Source organism: Pectinophora gossypiella, chromosome 5 (genome assembly GCF_024362695.1).
Source record: "Pectinophora gossypiella chromosome 5, ilPecGoss1.1, whole genome shotgun sequence".
Lineage (NCBI taxonomy): Eukaryota > Metazoa > Arthropoda > Insecta > Lepidoptera > Gelechiidae > Pectinophora > Pectinophora gossypiella.
In genome coordinates this window covers 936,595-954,568 of record NC_065408.1, presented here as the reverse complement: position 1 = coordinate 954,568, position 17,974 = coordinate 936,595, and the positions used below count along the sequence as shown (strand labels likewise).

Below are 17,974 nucleotides of genomic sequence, written 5' to 3'. Positions count from 1 at the left end.
AGCTTCTCCCAACTTTTGTGGTTGACGCCAAATGCAGTTTATACTTTATACAAGTTTAAAGTGCCTCTTAGACACTGTATAAGTCACCTGGAAAATAATAATATATATGAGGCTTGATGATTTTCTTCTAACGTGTGGGTTGTGAGGTGACGCCCATCAAACCTGGTGTCTGGGTTATTATTGAGCCACCAAAAGCCCCTGACATGACTCATGGAACGACTACTTACTTATATCAATGGCTTGATGCTGAGTATTTCTTATTATAAATACAATTATCTTTCTTATAATTCTGATTATAATTTCTTAGAAGTCAATAATATAATAACGCTCTGATTAGATGAGGGTTTCGAAGGAAAAAGCAGGTCATATTTTTAATTTTTTATTTAAAATGTTTTTACAATCTTAAAACATAAAATTAGTTAAAGGCAGTGTTGTTTTCACATTTCGATTGTATGAGTATTACAATTATTATTTATGACTAAATAAAAATACATATATTTTTCACTAGATTCGTGGTAACTTCATACATTGCCTACGTAAAAATTCGTATCGTTAAAAAAAAACAAACTTAATAACAAACAAAACGCTTGCGACTCTTGTACTTTCACAAGTACATTTTGGTATCACAATTATGGCAACTTAGTAAGAAAATTGTACTTTATTACGCTAGAAGACGAAGGGTACGCTCGGGCGGTCGTAGTAGTATCCCTGGTCGGGGACGAAGGGGGGCCGCGTGGTGGGAGGGGGGATGTATACTGGGGGACGGGTAGTCGGCGGGACATACGATGGGATCGGGGGGAAAGGTCTGGAGGGAGTCGTGTAGACGTATGTCACCGGGGGAGGGGGCCGGGTGACTGGGGGAGGTGGAGGAGTGCGTCTCGTCGTCGGCGGGATATATACTGGGGGTTGTGTCGGGGGAGGGAATGGAATCTTAGGTACAGGGTAAGAGTATCCTGTTGGAGGTGGGGGAGGGGGACGGGTCGGGGGACGCGTTGGTGGCGGTGGAGGAGGAGGTGGTGGTCTCCTTGTTGTGGGTGGAGGAAGGTAGGTCGGGGGTGGACGTGTGGTTGGCGGGGGTGGCGGACGAGTTGGGGGTGGTGGTGGCGGCGGTGGAGGCCTAGTGGGGGGTGGGGGTGGCAGGTAAGTGGCCGGAGTCTTGAAAGTTGGTGGTCTAGTTGGTGGTGGTGGAGGTGGGGGAGGGGGTCTCCTCGTCGTTGGTGGTGGTGGTGGCAGGTAGGTGGCGGGTCTAGTCGGTGGCGGAGGAGGAGGAGGCGGGGGACGTCTCGTAGTGGGTGGTGGTGGGGGCCTAGTTGGTGGAGGAGGTGGAAGATAAGTAGCGGGAGTCCTTATTGTTGGTGGCCTGGTTGGTGGTGGTGGAGGGGGAGGCGGTGGCCGTCTAGTGGGCGGTGGCGGTGGTGGCCTAGTCGGGGGAGGAGGGGGCAGGTACGTGGCAGGAGTCTTAAAAGTTGGTGGCCTGGTTGGTGGTGGTGGAGGAGGCGGTGGTGGACGTCTCGTAGTTGGTGGTGGAGGAGGACGAGTTGGCGGTGGAGGTGGTAAGTAAGTAGCTGGTGTTCTTACTGTTGGGGGCCTAGTTGGGGGTGGAGGAGGCGGTGGTGGTGGCCTTCTGGTAGTCGGTGGTGGTGGGGGCCTAGTTGGGGGAGGAGGGGGGAGATAAGTAGCTGGAGTCCTTACTGTTGGGGGTCTGGTTGGCGGTGGAGGCGGAGGAGGCGGTGGGCGTCTAGTTGTCGGTGGGGGTGGTGGCCTAGTTGGCGGGGGAGGGGGCAAATATGTGGCCGGGGTTTTGAAGGTTGGTGGTCTGGTCGGGGGTGGAGGAGGAGGAGGTGGTGGTCTCCTCGTTGTCGGGGGTGGGGGTGGCGGTGGTGGTCTTCTCGTAGTTAAAGGAGGCAAGTATGTTGGTGGTGGAGGTGGGGGTGGGGGACGTCTTGTAGTGGTTGGGGGTGGAAGAGTGAATGGCACTCTAGGTGTTGGGTACGAATACCCAGTTGTCCTGAACGTTGGGGGGGTTGGGGGAGGTGGCGGCCGTGTAGGAGGTCTTGTAGGTGGCGGGGGTGGAGGTGGGGGTGGACGTCTAGTAGTAGGCGGGGGTGGAGGGGGTGGGGGACGCGTCGGAGGTGGAAGAGTGAATGGGACCCTCGGTGTCGGATATTCATATCCGGTAGTTCTTAGGGTTGGTGGCCTGGTTGGCGGTGGAGGGGGAGGGGGAGGAGGCCTCCTGGTCGTAGGGGGCGGAAGGTATGTGGTAGGTGGCCTTGTTGGTGGAGGAGGCGGTGGGGGCGGTCTAGTCGGAGGAGGGAAAGGTATCCTAGGTGTAGAGTAGCTGTATCCCTGGGTAGGTGGTGGTGGAGGAGGTGGGGGAGGCCTAGTTGGTGGTGGAGGAGGTCTAGTGGGAGGCGGCGGCGGTGGCGGCGGCCTTGTCGGCGGAGGGAACGGGATACGTGGGGTCTCGTACACGTAACCAGTTGTTCTTGGGGGCGGCAGGGTAGGTGGGGGAGGAGGTCTAGTTGGAGGGGGAGGAGGCCTAGTTGGAGGGGGTGGGGGTGGTCTAGTCGGTGGTGGCGGTGGCGGCGGCGGTCTCGTCGGCGGAGGGAATGGTATACGTGGCGTGTTATACACGTAACCTTCCGTCCTCGGAGGCAGCGTTGGCGGTGGGGGCGGCCTTGGTGGAGGTGGTACCCTTATGACCGGTGGTTGCGGTGGTGGAGGTGGTGGGGGGACCCTTATGACCGGCGGCTGCGGCGGCGGCGGTGGAGGTGGGGGTACCCTTATTACTGGCGGTTGAGGTGGCGGCGGAGGAGGGAAAGGTATCTTCGGCTTAGGGTAGAAGTACCCATCTTCGTTAAGTGGCGCATTGATTGGGGACCCCAATATGGCGTAGTTTTGGCTCGGGTAACTGGAGATGTCCCGAGTGGAGCGCTCGGCATGGCAGGTCTGGTAGACCGCCAGCAGCACCACGGCTATGTGCAGAGACAGCCTCTGGAAATAGAGAGGATTCTTAATTAGTATGTGGTTCGAAAGAGATTTTACCTATTTAATCATTACAGAACTATGTCAATATGTAATTTGGTAGTTCAGCTCAAATATCAAAATACTCGAGTCCCTTTTACAAAAGTATGGTTCCAAAATTGTTGAACAATTTAGAATGGGAACCGAAAAAAAAAGAAATCGAATCTGTGACCTCTATCGTGGGGGTTAGTTTAGCTCACCTTGTCATCGGAGTCAGTGAGGTTGTGTTTTGATATATGTATTTACATACATACATACATACATAAACTCACGCCCGTAATCCCTAATGGGGTGGGCAGAGCCACAAGTAATCAAAGACAACTTGCAGCCACTGTTGATACGAAGTCCAAAGATGAATATGATGATATATGTATTTGATGTAAATATTTCTTTAAATTTCATTGTCATGCGAAATAGTTTGGTATGTGTATAGACATACAGACGAACACGAGAGACGTGTCACATGCTTAACGGTTAAGGAATCGTGAGGAAATCCGCATTCCCAATACATGCTTTTGAAGGTTGTGACATAACCTGTATTGGGCTGGTTTTCCCTTCGCGTATTTAGTGGAGTCAACAAAGCCGGAGCTACCTGACTAACTTCTAATTTGCCAGGGACAGGTCCGATTTTGATATTGTTTTCTTTTGTAGGGGTATTTTTTATGCCTATCATTTAAAATCGGAAACATCTTATTTTAAATGATATAAAAATTGCGATCAAATAAAAAAAAGTGATTGTTCATTTTTACGTACTTTTCTGATTCTGTACAGATACGTTAAAAACCCCTAACCCCTACTAAAGAAAAATCCTCAAAATCGGACGTGTCAACTGGCCAGGGCAGATAGAAGTGAAATCCTTCATTGACTCCACTAACTGGAAGGTTAGCCAGGCAGTCGTTTCTATACAGAACCCGGACTTATCAAATCTTCAGGTCAAGTAAGCTTACCATGTGAAAACGGAATAGCGCTAGTCATGATAGACATAAAGAAGAAGATAATGTTGTGAACAATATTGGAGATTAAACGCCTTAAGCTAATAGACAAAGGTCTTTAACGGTTCATGCCATTGAAATTGTCAATGTTACCATTCATAATGTCTCGCAAACACCTCAAATGATTCATTATTAATATTAAGACGCGTTTTAAAAGCTTTCAACGTTTACTAAGCTAATCAGTGTGAGACATAATTGAAATTCTGTGAACTATTATGTCAAGGATATGCATCATTTAGCAATATAATAGTGTTTGGATAAAGTATTTCGCGTTAACTTAGAGGTTACTTCTAGGTGTAGAGGTAATTTTGAGCAATATTATATTAGTCATTAAGGTTGGTATGTTGTGTGGCAATGGTGTGAGTGTGAGGTGTCAATTTGCGTTTTAGGATTTGATTTTTGACGTGTCAACGGGGCATAGGGTCAAGTGTCATAGGACCAGGGGAAAATAAAATTACCCGTGGGTGGTGGGTCAATATTATACTTTACACATCTGTCTACATTTGGTAGACCGAAGTGATACTATGTTGTGTTATGGTGTTGTGGACCCGGTAATGGGTCACTGAGGAACAACAGGAAAACGGGGACATAACACCGTCGTAATATTTTTTTTATTGTTTTAATCAAATCAAATCTACTTTATTGCACACAACATACAAAACAAATTTACACAAATGGATGATAGATACAGTACAATCTGGCGGCCTTATTTTGTTTTAGTAGTACTATTCAGTATATATTATAAAGCGAAAGTTGGTGGTAGGGCTGTCAGAGGAAGGTCTAGAAGGACGTACATTGACCAAATTGGAGATATCCTTAGAAAAGTTTCAGTAAAATCTACTCTGAACCGGCGTGCGTGTATGAAACGATTGATGAATGTGGAGGAAGCAAGAGAAGTATGTCAGGGTCGAAGCAAATGGAACTCTATAGTCTCTGCTTACCCCGGTGAGAAATAGGCGTGAGTTTATGTATGTATTATTATAGTTTCGGACAAAGGTATCTGTAGGTATGCATTTAGTAGAACAGAGTTTCAGTTCGACATTGGACTAGGTAATTTGATGTGATAATTATTTCAAAAAGTAAAGTTAAGCAATATGATAAATTATTATAAGTTCACCTTCCCAAGTTTTTTTTAACAATGATTAATTTTCTAAGAATCAAGTCATGGATTTATGAGGTCGTGTTGATGTTATTTTATCTAAGAACTGTTTGACCTATAAACAGTTCCGGAAAAGTAGGTACAAGAATATTTTAAAATTGCACTTTAAAAGCTTAAAAGGTTAAAGATCTCATGACCCAGATACTTAAATAGATTTGTCACGACCACTCCGTTGGTAAATATTTAACGTCATAGTTATAGGTACTTTGTAAACATAGATTTCGACACCTTTACCGTATTCGCAAACAAGGTTTGACAATGACACTAGCTTAACTAAACAAAAAAATACGAAAGTGCCTACAACTATCTTCCGATCTATTATACGTTTCTTACGTTGAAATGAATTGCTCTAATAAAACCGTCAGGCGTTTGACGAGGGTATTATTCGTGAAGGAGCTTTAATTTTCTTAATAAGTACATCTTCTTTCAAATGTCGACCTTGTTTTAACATTGACAATACTCGTGTAAATTATCATAAATCGTTGGAATTTATTTTTGGCTTCGTCATCACGAAATGTTTTAAAGAAGCCCAAGGTACTCAGGTCCACTTATTTGGAATGTCGTCCGTTGCTTGGTTCAACTTGTTGAATCAAATTAAATATTTGAATTTAAAAGGAAATTATTCTATAAGGGGATGAGATTTTTATAATTAGATATACTTAGGTACGTATGGTACGTTCCCTTCCGGCCAAGTAGTTAATGCCATCTGCGGCAAATCTACAATAAGTCACGTCAAAAAAAAAAAGGTACGTTCTCCGTTGATGTAGATGTAAGATGTCACGAACCATACAACCTTAAACTTAATTTGATACTTAGTTGATGAGAAGGAGTCTTCCTTGGTAGAAGGACTTTCAGGCTTGAATCACCGTGCTTCCTAGCTCAGACGCTGATGGGGTGTGGAGAGTTTATTTATTTATCCCGTACTATACGTACTAATGTTCCTTATGCTATGCTGCAGGGTCCAGCGGGATCTGCACGGCTAACACGCGTGTTTCGTAAATTATATCGAGGGTTTTAACATTAATCAGCGAATGCTATCTACGTAGATAGACGTCGTACGACTATTGGTCGAAGCCCTCGATATATTGGCCATGCCGCCGCGAGGACTGAAGTGTTTGTTGTCGCGAGCTAATCGGTAGCCTGCGGCTAGAGTAATCAGTTCTATCAAAACTTTATAAAACCTGGTCACAGCAATTTAGTATCTCGTCGCTAAGCGTTGACGAAATGTTGTCGAACACAATAGCTTAATTTAAGTCATCTATGTATTTTGATTGATTACTTTTCGTCCTTCAGTGTTGCCATTCGGGTTAATGGTACAACTGCTTACGAAAATAACTATAGTCAACTCGTGTGAATTGTCATTAAGAAGGTATAAAATCTTGTATGTGGTGGCGTTATGTTGCACGTTATTGTGTATGAAATAATGTTGAAGGATTTCTATAAGTATATTTATTTCTGAGAGACGAATAAGGATTTTGTTAAGGGGGACTGATTAATAAAGACTTCATGCTTAGTTCGGTTTGAATTCAAGCTCGGATCATAGAGAAGAAGCTCATCCTCTATTACATGTGACTTAAACATAGGAGTACGTGTGTATAGGTACGGTCACAGGTACTAATATGTATACACTTTGATACCATGTCACTTTAATTTTTTTGACAGATTAAACCGTAAGTCTCATTAAATGTCAAATATGATAGTGCGACAGGGTTCTTAAATGGGTACACGATATTGCCCACGACTGTACTATACTCCTCTGCTATGTTAATATTATACAGGGTGTTAGTGACATCGTAACGAATACTGAGGAGGATGATTCAGACCATAATTCTGAGTTAATATCAAGTGGAATTTTCCGTCGCAAAAGTATAGAACTGGAAATAATTAAAAAAAAACCACAAAAATTTCTTGAATTTTCAAAAAAATAATTATGCAAGGTTTCATAGATGTTCCTTTTCGGTCATAGGGCTATTATAAAGTTTTAACAAGTTTTCGTAACTGTTTAATTAAGTTAAGAATCAGTTAATTTGAAGATAAATAATTGTTTGAGTCTACTGTTCACCTCTGCCTACCCTTTCCGGGATAAAGTCGTGAGACTATGTTTACGTTTTGATGTATTTGTCTAATTTCCGGGATATATATTTTTTTTATCGTTGTAGTATTGTGTACTTAAGTGAAATAATACAAAATTATTTTCTAGAGAAAAAAAAAAACGACACTAAACACAAAAAGTGCAATGCCCACAAACTGAAACAAAGCATTATAGAGTTAGTATGCGTAGTTTGCGCAGCTAGTTACAATCGCGCCGATGATACAATGTGCGCAAACGCATTGTCCTACATGCAAATGACATAGCTACACGTATTCTTGAGCATTCCTGTTTAATTAACCAGATTGTATCTCGGGAGTTTCTCTTAGATCGATTCCGTGAATCGTATTTTTTTTGTCTTGCAATGCATTAGTTGTTTAAGTATTGAGAGAGGTTAGTTTGGATTAAAAAAATATACAGGGTGTTAGTGACATCGTAACGAATACTGAGAGGGATGATTCAGCTCAGTATTCTGAGTTAATGCCAAGTGAAATTTTCTATTACAAAACCATAGAATTGAAAATAATTAAAAAACAAAAACTAAAAAGAAACATGAATTTTGCGACGGAAAAATCCACTTGATATTAACTCAGAATATGGTCTGAGTCATCCCCCTCAGTATTCGTTACGGTGTCAGTAATACCCTGTATAATTAGAGTAACTACGTGGAATTCGGATATTAGTGCGCGGTATGAATTTTATCTATTCTCTTTTCGGCCCCTTAGGGGGTGATTACTGGGACAAAAACTATCCTATGTTCTTCGCTTTGTCTCAAAGTATCTACATATCAAATTTACCTCCGAAATACATTTTCTCACGATGTTTTCCTTCACCACTGAGCACGTAATAATCATTTATGATCCAAACATGAATTCGAAAACAAATTCGAAATTCGTTGGTTCACGCCTATGCTGGGATTCGAAACTGCGACCTCAAATTGAGAGTCAAGCGTTCTACCAACTGGGCTGCCGCGGCTCTTTATTAGTGTAAATATTATCCGCAATAACTTGGGCTTCTACTTAATTATTACCTATTGAAGTAGTTTTATTGCTATTCGAATAGTAATGAGAAATTATAATTTATAGGTAAGACACGTTTTTTCTTAGCGCTTCTACCTACCTGCTACTATCTATGCGATGGCTCTGATCACCCTATTATACATATTATATATCACGGGTGTGATATTTGCTTACATATTGGCCCTGATTCTTGCAGACACCGCCTAATTTTATTTTAAGTTATACCTGTCAATTTCTTATCCGTCGAAAAAGAAAGTGACGGATGATTGTCAACAAGTTAATTTTAAAACGAATCCCGAACCCGGGCGAATAAAATAGGCATCTCGCTGGTATGTAATCCGTTTGACGTGCTGTCTACTTAACTCTGTAAAATTTTTAGACGGTTGTTTTAGATTTCTGCTTAAAATTGACGTGTATTCCATAAATTTTATGCCTGTTGATTACCCGTCCCTTTCTTTTTCAACGTATAAGAAATTGACATGTATAACTTAAAATAAAATTAAATGGCGTCTGCAGAAATTAGCACCATTGTTTTTGCATTAAATTTATGTTTTTTTATTTTTAAAGTAGATTCGCGTTTGACCGCAATCTTACCTGTTAGTAATTGGGGATGCTGCTTATGATAATGACTTATGGTGACGAAGATAAAATAATCTAAAAAGTACAAGTATCTAAAGAATTCATTGAACTAGTGACACAGTTTTGATTAGGAAACTGGTACAAAGTGAAAAACTCAAACAAAAGTCTAAGAATGTACTGAAATGCCGATGACAATCAATTTATCACGGTCATATGTGTTACTTAAAGTCGCATATTGAGGAAATATGTTCATGTAGGCACGAAATATGGGGTTTGAACAACCTGATGTATAGAAATGGATAGTCGTGAAAGAAACGCGTCTACCATTTTTAAGGGCTCATAGATTGTTGAAATTGAACAATGTCCTTGTGTGAATCGAACCCGGACCTCCAGATCGTGAGCCTAACGCTCTGACCACGGAGGCTGTTAATACTATTTACTGATGTAAATGAGTAATCGTTACATTAGCCATGTCACGGGCCTTTGGCGGTTCAATCACAACCCTGACACCAGGGTTGATAAGACTGCTATTTCACCTCACAACCCACACGACAGAAGAAGTTTGAAACTTCGAAAAACAATGCCATTTTAAAAAAGGAATAACAGTTCTGTCAATAACTTAAATGTTTCAGCTTACCCCACACAGTGACCTATCTAACAGTGTTGCGAAACAGACTGTTAGGCAATGAGTTTAATGCCCAAATCAAACAATAGGTGATTCCTCACCAGCCCGATTACCAATTAGCAAGGACCACTTGACACCAATACTTGACATCATAGAATTGTTTATAATATGCCAAAGTAAAGTTGTACCGTGGTAAAGTTGTACCGTGGTAAAGTAACTAGATAATGCACAAAGGATTATAAATTGCGGACCGCGTAAAATGCGTATGTACATTATTGTCATAAATGTCTTATAATTTATTCCGAAATTTAAATATCGAATAGATTGTTATAACTGAAGTAGCTAAATAAATAAATTTCGTATATAATAATCGTATTTAAGATAAATAAACTATTTCACGTCGGGGAAAACACTTTTTTGGCGATGTTTTATTTTAGATCGTAATTGCTAATAAAAAATCTGACGAAAGATATCAAACGACAAACGAGATGCCCGGGACGACAAGCAGCTGGACGAAATCAATGTTTTTTTTTTAAATTTTCTCGCAATCCTGCGTTAAACACTGGGTATTGGCGTCCTTGTTAAACGAGTCTAAAAAAAGCTAGTTTTAAAACTGTCCATAAATGACGATGTACAAGCTCGTTTGGGAGCCGCTACTGTTCCTAGAGTACTTATGTCAGATGGATAATTAGGTACTTTCATAAAGAGAAAATAAACCATTTATTTCAAGGTACAAAGAGAAATGTGTCAGGATCGCAGCATATGGTGTTAATTTTCACTATTCCGGTGGGAAATATGTGTTAGTTTTTGTATGTGTATTTTCCTATGTAATAAAAACTCTACCTATGGTACTGCCACAATCAACACTGCGGCGTGATATAATACAACGCTGCGTAAGTTTACATAATGTTATCTTAAGCTTGAACTTGACCAGCGGTGTACGCTGTAATCCAATGAATATAACAATATCCTCATTACAATACATTATGTAATTTTATAGCTGTGCTAATTTATTTATGCAATTAATAACTTAACGGCTATTGCAATAAGGTAAAAAACGCATTAATAGATGTTAAGTAAACCTTTGGTTTTTTTTTTTGTGTACACAATTGGATGCGAATCCAATTGATTTGGATAATATCTTCTGTGATTAAAAATAAAAGAAGTGAATGTAGGTTTTTAGTTACCGGATGCCTAATTTTAAGCTTTATTAAAAAATAAACACTTACAAATGTACATACATACATAAACTCACGCCTATTTCCCACCGGGGTAAGGAGATACTATAGAATTCATTTCTCTTGCTTCCTCCACATTCAATCGTTTTACACACGCACGCCGGTTAAGAGTAGATCGTACTGAACTTTTTCAAAGGACATCTCTAATTTGGTCAATGTACGTCCTCCTAGGTCTTTCTCTGGCAACCCTAATGTGACTTTTTAAAAATGTCACTATAGAGCGTCGAAATGTACTTTACAATAAGGTTCGTCAAAGAAATTAAGTATTCTTCTTCTTATCGTGTGGGTTGTGAGGTGGAATACCAACCTCATCAACCCTGGTGTCAGGGTTATTACTGAGCCGCCAAAGGTCGCTGACATGGCTCATATAACAACTACCTACTTACATTTGTAAGTAGTAACCGGGACCAACGGCTAGTATTATTGTGGGTGATAGGATAATTGATCCCTTTTCACCATAAGGTTCATCATATCCAGCTTATATCGTATCAACAGTGGCTGCGAGTTGTCTATGATTACTTGTGGCTCTGCCCACCCCATTAGGAATTACGGGTGTGAGTTTATGTATGTGTAAATACTTACAAAAGGTACGTAAAGTGCGGTAGTAGGACAATATATTTAGTTCCGGTAGCGTAAATTTATTTAACAACATTGTTTTTACAAATCACTCACTTATTTGTTCAAAAAACTGTACAAAAGCAGTCCAAGAAACAAACTGTTCGAACCGTCTACAACAATAGAAGTTGTAGTAAAACCATATGTATTCCGCAATAATACAACATTGTTATAAGAGAGAGTTCAATACATTGTTTCCTTAGATACAGATAACCAGTGTTTTGAAATTGGAAAACGCTGAAGCGGGTTTTAGGTTTTTTATAGTTACGACGAAAGATTAGTAAAAAGTATTTTATTTGACTTAGGCAACTGAAGTCCGTACAATAATAAATAAAATGTTGTATTTACCTAATTATATTTTATTTTATTGTTTACTTAATAATGATATTAAAGAAGACACAAAAGAAGAAAAATGTACTTCAATAAGGAGAGGCTTGTGCATGGCAGTGGTACATACATTGTTAATATTATTAAAATTATTTTCCTCTTTCTCAAAGGGTATGAAAATTATTTATTCAGAATCAAAAATAATAAAAAACAGAATGTAAATCCACCACAGGCTTCGTCAGTACCAAAGCTTTCTCAAAGTATTAATTAAAATTAGGACTCGATTGACTTATACTCGTAGTAAAGAATCTATTAAATATGTATTTAAAAAAAACGTATGTACAAAAGACATAAAAGCACAATGGAATAGATGCATGTTAAATTCCGTTTTCCGCATTTGGATTGATGTTTCAATTAATTGCAGTTTTATATTATACAAATTCCAAATCGATTGTATCATCCAATTAGAATCGATGTTATTGAAAATAATCGCCTTTGTGTGCATTGTATGAACTTAAATTGTAAGTTCAATTGAACTAATCGTTTATTTTGTAGGTCCAATTTGTTCGATTTGTGAATTTTATTGTATTTTAAATGGAGTGCAAATACAATAATGTTTTTTTTTTAGTTTTGTAAATATTCCTTATCAAAATATATTTTTATTTTATAATTTAAGAGGTATAAACACGTGATATTAGAGATTCAATATATTAGAAAATAATAAATTACAGTAAAATAAATAATTTATTTGAACTTTATTTAATAAAACTACGAATGAAATATCTTTCTGTCATTCAGAAATTCCAATTAATAATGTCATAAGACGTTGTGTTCGTATCTATTACATGTGATGTTACAATGTAATATAACAAAGTTCAACGTAACATAACATAATATAATGTAACATTGTCAGTTTATCAATGATATACAATAATGAATCGTCATTTCTTGCTTGAATGTGTGTAATGTTGTGTCGTCATTCGCCTTATTCGTCCGAGTGTGCCCTTTGAGTTGCATAATATGGGTATTTTTGCTTGTTAAAGAGGTATTTTTAACTGGGTAGCTTAAGTATGCTTCGTACCCTCACCGATAAATAAGGAGAAATATGTGCCTAGCAGTGGGAGTGGGTATATCTACATTTGTAGTTTATTTTAGTAGGTCAGTAACGTAACAAATATCGTTTTTGATTCGAACTTGTTCCGTAATCAGTTTAAAAGCGTAATAAATAAACACTTATATACTTTACTTATTAGATTATTTTACAAATACTGAAATAGATTACTAAGCTAATTGCAATAAAAGTTCTTAAACTTAACAATTACAAATACTTAAAACTAAACAAACTATAGGTAAATAATTTACATACATATTTATTTAAGTGGACATATATAGGCTATATAGTCTGTTGTTATTTTAAAGTAGTTAATGCCGTAGGAATACTTGCAACACGTCACATCGAAAGAAATATATTTGTTTTATATAATATTCAAAAAACTCTACATTTTTCTTGATCTATTATAGCTCAATATTCATAAACAACTTATAGTATTTTATTTAAAAAAAATATCATAAACGCTTAACGACTAAAGGAAAGGTTAGACCAAAACCTACCTATCCGATATTTATTCAAAATGGAGTCACCAGTGATAATTTGAATTAAATTAATTAAAAACTAGTCTCGCTGTCCTATTTATCTTTAAGATCTTATTAACAACAGGATGAGAACTCGATTTTATACCCAATGACAAAATTAAATGTAGGTATGCATAACATAAACAGCTTATTTGCGTCCCACTGCTGAGCTCAGGCCTCCCCTCAATCAACCGGAGGGGGTATAGAGCATAATCCACCACGCTGCTGGATTATGCTCTATACCCACTGTAGGTTTATCTAATCGTAAAATATCAACCTAATGTATGGAAAATAGTAGTTAGGTATAATCATTTCGCAGCCGTATGCGTCTTAAAAAAACCTACGTACGGAAATTTTAATTGGTTGTTGCAGACCTTTTAATTTTATTTTATTTTTTTGTACAATTAATAATTAGTCTTTTATTAAAACACATGTTATCTTAAATGTCATTCACTAAATGACCATTTAGTTTTATATTTATGTTTTGTTACCCGATACAAATAAATAAAGATTATAACGAAGACACGCCAACTTGTTCAAACGTTCCTCTAAGTTTGTCCTTGACTTATCACATTTAGGGGTTCTATGGCCTCGATGTAATAACCTGTAGAAATAAATCATACCTCTATGAAGCAGATCCGGTTGCAGGGATGTTCGAAAAAATGGCTCAATTTAGCAGTCGATGTCATGTCGCCGCGGGCGGTTATAAAGAATACGGATACTTTATGAAGAATTTGAGTGAACATTATGCACACTTTTCATCAAAAAAATCATAGACATAAACTTGCGAGGTGTTAAAATAACCCCACTTCGAATAAAAAATACGTAAATGTCATTTCGCAGAATATTTCAAATTCTTAATATTAAAGTTCCAAATTCGAATTTAAAATGTAATTACCTGCACACGCGTTTTGTTGAATAAGAATGTTGATGTTTTTTAATTCTATTTATTAGTGTTTATATGTGTTGTCAATTTCCACGTAGCTCTGTAATAAAATTCGCTTTCAACGTGGAAAAGTTTATCTCTTAAATTGAACTGTCAAGAAATCGAACCTAAGACCTCATGTTTGGTGGTCAAGTGTCTAGCTCACACCACGCAAATAATAGATAATTGATTTAGCCAAACATTAATTTGCGTAGATTTAAACAGTAGTACGATTCAATGTGTACCTACATAATAATATGACATAATTTCAATGTTTAGGCTAAAAAATCAAATAAGTCTTCCGGACATCTTATGTCGAGGACAAATATTATTTGCGAACTCATTATATTGAAAATTGATAAATAAAAACACGGAGCATCTACATATTTTGCGAAGCGACACTTAATATCATTTGCTTCGTGACTGGAATATCATTTGCTTCGTGATCGCTGCCACAGACTCTATGATAAGTGCTACACTAATTACAAGTCTTGCATAGAATCTAACATTCCTAAAAATCCCAAATTATTTTGGTCTTTTATAAAGCATATACGTGGAGGTCACTCTACGCTGCCGGCTCAAATGCATCTAGGTAAAGATTCCGCTAAATCTGGCCTGGATATTGCAAATATGTTTGCGAGACACTTTAGATCAGTTTATTCCACTATTCCTCCAACTTGCGTCAATTTCACCACTGATGATTCCGACAGTTTTAACACCGATTTAATATCAAAAATAGTTTTTACTGAAAGAGAGGTCCACCGGTCGATGAAAAAATTAAACGTTTTAAAAGGGTCGGGCCCAGACAGTATCCCTCCGATATTTGTCAAGCACTGCAGTGATGTACTGGCACTTCCTCTATCATTTATTTTCAACCACTCGCTAAAAACAGGGATCTTCCCGGATGACTGGAAAAAGGCACGAATAGTCCCAATTTTTAAAAAAGGTGACCAATCAGATGTTAAAAACTACAGGCCAATTTCTATACTGTCGTGTTTTTCCAAGTTATTTGAAAGTCTCCTATACTCCAAACTTACATCAATTATTAATATTTCAATATCTGAAGATCAACACGGATTTAGGGTAGGGCGCTCAACTCTGACTAATCTTGTGCCATATATATCCGACCTTTGTAAAGAAGTAGACAAAGGGCATCAAGTTGATGCGATCTATACTGATTTTAGCAGTGCCTTTGACAGGGTAGACCACTCTTTGTTGATTCATAAATTGCATCTACAGGGAGTGGGAGGGCCACTGTTGAAGTGGTTTGAGTCGTATCTATACAATAGACCCCAGAATGTTGTCGCGGAAGGGTACCAGTCAACGACATATTACGCTTTGTCAGGTGTCCCACAAGGGTCCATAATGGGCCCCATGCTTTTTTTGATCTTTATTAACGATATTGCCCGTCAGATAAGGTACTGCAAAAAGTCTCTTTTCGCAGATGACTTGAAAATATATGGCACAGTGGAGTCTCCTGCTGACTCAGCGCTTATACAGCAGGATCTGAATAGTATTCGTTTTTGGTGCGATCAGAACGGCATGTCTCTTAACGCACTGAAGTGTTTCCACATTAAATTTACTAGGAAAAGAAGACCTCTTAATACTGCATACGAGATTGGTGGTGTGATGCTTCAGGAAGTCCAAGAGATCAAAGACTTAGGCGTCATTCTTGACAAGAAGCTCAGCTTCAATCCGCATATTGAGACCTCAGCTAAGAAAGGCGCTCGGATGCTGGGTTTCTTGAAAAGAAATACCAAGGACTTTAAAAATCCAAAAACCAAAATACTTCTTTATAATTCATTAGTCCGCAGCCATCTCGAGTATGCTAGTGTTAGTTGGAACCCTATATATATGGCACCTTCCCAACGCGTTGAGAGTGTGCAAAGAGCCTTTACCAGACACTTAGCATTTTGCACCACTAATTTTTCTCACAGACAACCCTATCCAAACCGTCTTAAGAAGTTTGGTATGATTTCCTTATACGATCGTAGACGTCTACTTGATCTATGTTTCTTGCATAAAATTCTTAATGGTCATATACAGTGCGGTGGTCTTCCGGAGTGTTCCTCCCTTTCTGTTCCCTCAAGATATCCCCGGAATAAAATTAGTAGGTTATTTTACACGCCCTTTTGTAGAACAAATTTGGGCCAACAGTCACCAACTGTCAGGATGCTTAAGGAGTATAATCATATTAATGCTGGAATTGATGTGGACATATTTCATGACAAGTTACACAGTTTCAGGTCTAAAATTATTCGACACTTTTTGAGTTAAGATTTTGAGTCTACCACCAAAGTTGTATGTTTTGATTTAGTTTAGTTTCATTAAGTTTAATAACCTTTCTGCTAATTAGTTTATAATTATATTAGTTTATGTAAATTAGTTTATACATTGTGAGTGCTATGTACACCGTTATTGTTACACATATCAGTCAGAATACCTAGTTAAGTTATGGAATAAGCTCAATATGTGTGATGTGGTTGTACTTTTTTAAATAAATAAATAAAATAAATAAATATTGCTTCCTCGTTCATTAAAATCGTTGAAAAGGACATGGTCTACTAAAATTAACTATTTACAACCTTGTGAAAAGTTTGCGATGGTATATAATAAGTATGAATGTAATATATATATCTAGATATAATCTTCTTCTTCTATCGTGTGGGTTGTGAGGTGGAATACCATCCTCACCAACCCTGGTGTCAGGGTTATTATTGAGCCGCCAACGGCCCCTGACATGGCTCATGTAACGATTACTCACTTACCAGTAAGTAGTAACCGGGACCAATGGCTTATCGTGCCTTCTGAAGCACGGATCATATTACTTATAATTATTAACAATAGAATTAAAATTTAAAAATATATATATTTTTTAGATATAATTATTAACGGTATTGTTTTACTCTACACGATAAGGCAGAGATTTCCAGACAAAATAGGTAAACATTGGGGTTTGGATATGAAAAGGACATTCGGTCTTACGACTTGAAAGATTTGTCAAATTAAAATTATACATACATAAACTCACGTCTATTTCCCATCAGGATACGCAGATACTATGAAATTCAATTTGCTTTGATCCTGACATACTTCTCTTGCTTCCTCCACATTCATCAATAGTTTCATACACGCACGCCCGTTCAGAGTAATCTTACTGAACCTTTTCTAAGGACATCTCCAATTTGGTTATTGTACGTCCTTCTAAGTCTAAATTTAAATTATTTGTATATATTTTTTGGTAATATTTTTTTACTTATAAATAACGACCAGTTAATTAAAACGATATCGCTTTAAAATAGCTACAAAACAATTTACGACGTCTCCTGATAAGGAGTCGAAGATAAAACGTCTAATTCTAGTTGTTAAGATAAATAATCCGACTATATATAGAGCGCTCAGATTTCGCAAGTCCTTCTAAATAGGTCAAATAATTGTATCTTTAAGACGGATTTGCCTTCAGTGACTTTTTAAGGTCCAGCCATAGTATGCGGGCGCGAAAGCAGACACGAACTTAGATAATTCTGGATACTTTATAGTCATCACGTAGTCGTATTATGTCGAATACTTTGTTTTTAGTCCAGTAGTTACCCACTTTGTGATCCCTAGTTTGGTTAGGACATTGCAAGACGTTCCTCCGATTTCCCGAAAGTAAGATTAAACAGTCGATCCCGACTACTACTTAATTAAATATGTATGTAGTCGTTACGTGACCTATGTTAGGGATCTTTGGCGGCTTAGTAGTAACCC

At 38.3% G+C, this 17,974-nt stretch overlaps 1 protein-coding gene across 1 annotated transcript in view; it reads right to left on the bottom strand.

Moving 5' to 3' along the window:
- Nucleotides 1-366: 366 nt before the first annotated feature.
- Nucleotides 367-17,974, bottom strand: part of LOC126366695 (basic proline-rich protein) — a 40,842-nt gene continuing 23,234 nt past the window's right edge. The window contains exon 2 of the mRNA XM_050009888.1: nucleotides 367-2,994. Coding sequence (XP_049865845.1) covers nucleotides 667-2,994 — 2,328 coding nt within the window. The 3' untranslated portion in view covers nucleotides 367-666. The remainder of the gene's footprint in view (nucleotides 2,995-17,974) is intronic.